At 73.4% G+C, this 1,244-nt stretch overlaps 1 protein-coding gene across 1 annotated transcript in view; it reads right to left on the bottom strand.

The window, feature by feature from the left end:
- The window catches only part of CHLNCDRAFT_136680 (hypothetical protein), a gene marked incomplete at both ends in the record, with an annotated part of 3,601 nt that overhangs the window by 1,146 nt on the left and 1,211 nt on the right, over positions 1–1,244 (bottom strand). Inside the window, 4 exons of the mRNA XM_005845477.1 lie at positions 108–181; positions 426–549; positions 737–793; positions 1,029–1,199. Of these exons, the coding sequence (XP_005845539.1) occupies positions 108–181; positions 426–549; positions 737–793; positions 1,029–1,199 (426 nt within the window). The remainder of the gene's footprint in view (positions 1–107; positions 182–425; positions 550–736; positions 794–1,028; positions 1,200–1,244) is intronic.

Here is a 1,244-nt window from a genome sequence, read left to right as displayed (position 1 = left end):
CTACCCCCTCCTGCTCCCCGCCCGCCCGCCCGCAGCCATGTTCCATGACACGCTGGACGCTGCCACCCGGCGCGCGCTGGGCCCACCCCCCACCCCCCCACACACACCTGCTGCTCCGGCAGGTCAGAGGGTGGGGCCAGCCCGCGCAGCGTGGCAGCGTCCAGCGTGTAATGGAACATGGCTGCGGGCGGGCGGGCGGGGAGCAGGAGGGGGCAGCAGGTCGCGCACAGCAGGGCAGGCAGCTCGTCCCGGTGCAGGGAAGGAAGCGCGGCGGGGCGGCGGCGCGGCCGTGCAGGCCCCACGTCGGCCCGGGCGCCGCCGTCGCCGCAGACGACGACCCAGCCCAGCCCGCCACCTCCATGCCTGCCCATCCGCCGCCTCCCACGCACGACAACGCAGCGCACGCGACCGTGCGCCCTGCCCACCTGCGTAGCCCTTGAGCAGGAGCATCATGACGTCGGGGGCGGGCACAAAGGGCATGGAGCCAGGGCCCATCGCCACCGCGCCGCCGCCCTCGCCGCCCTCCTCGCCCGCCGGCTTGCCGGTGACCTGCGGCGGCGCAGCGGAGGCCGGTCGGCTGGTCGGTCCGGCGCATGTTGCACGCAGTTCAGCGTTGCTGCTGTTACGAGGCAGGGACGGAGATGGGAGGAGCTGCGTCCGCCCGCTCTGCACAGCGAAGTAGGCAGTACGGCGCAAGAGCAGCCCTGCCTCCGCTCCAGCGCCGCAGCCAACTCACCACCTGGGAGGAGTGTTGGAGGGTGGTGCTGGCAAAGTGCAGCGCCTCCTGCATCGCCTGCGGGCGCACACGCGGGCGCAGGGACCAGGCATGATCACAGGCAGGCGCAAGGGCGTGAGCGCGGCACACGGCATGGCGCCGGTCAGCTGAACTGCTGCCAGGCCAGGCCGAGCTCGCACCGGGGCGTCGTGCCCGTCAGGCTCACCACACACGGCACCAACTCAGGCACACACCTCACACAGCTGTCCACACAGGCAGCGCACACAGCACACACAGCACACACAGCGCACACCTGGATTTCCTTTGGGGAGATGGGGATGGCGGCGGGCGCATAGGAGGAGGCCAGCTTGGCCATCTCCGCCGCCGCCGCCGCGCTGGTGGCGTGGTGGTGCACGTAGTCCCCCATGTCACCGCCACCGGCGGAGCCGTCACGCGGGCGCTTGCGCCGCCGCGCGTTGTGGCGCTGCACGGCGGGCGCGGTGCGGGCCGGGGGGGGGGGGGGGGGAAG

This window comes from Chlorella variabilis (assembly GCF_000147415.1).
Source record: "Chlorella variabilis unplaced genomic scaffold CHLNCscaffold_17, whole genome shotgun sequence".
Lineage (NCBI taxonomy): Eukaryota > Viridiplantae > Chlorophyta > Trebouxiophyceae > Chlorellales > Chlorellaceae > Chlorella > Chlorella variabilis.
This window is presented reverse-complemented; position numbering and strand designations above follow the sequence as displayed.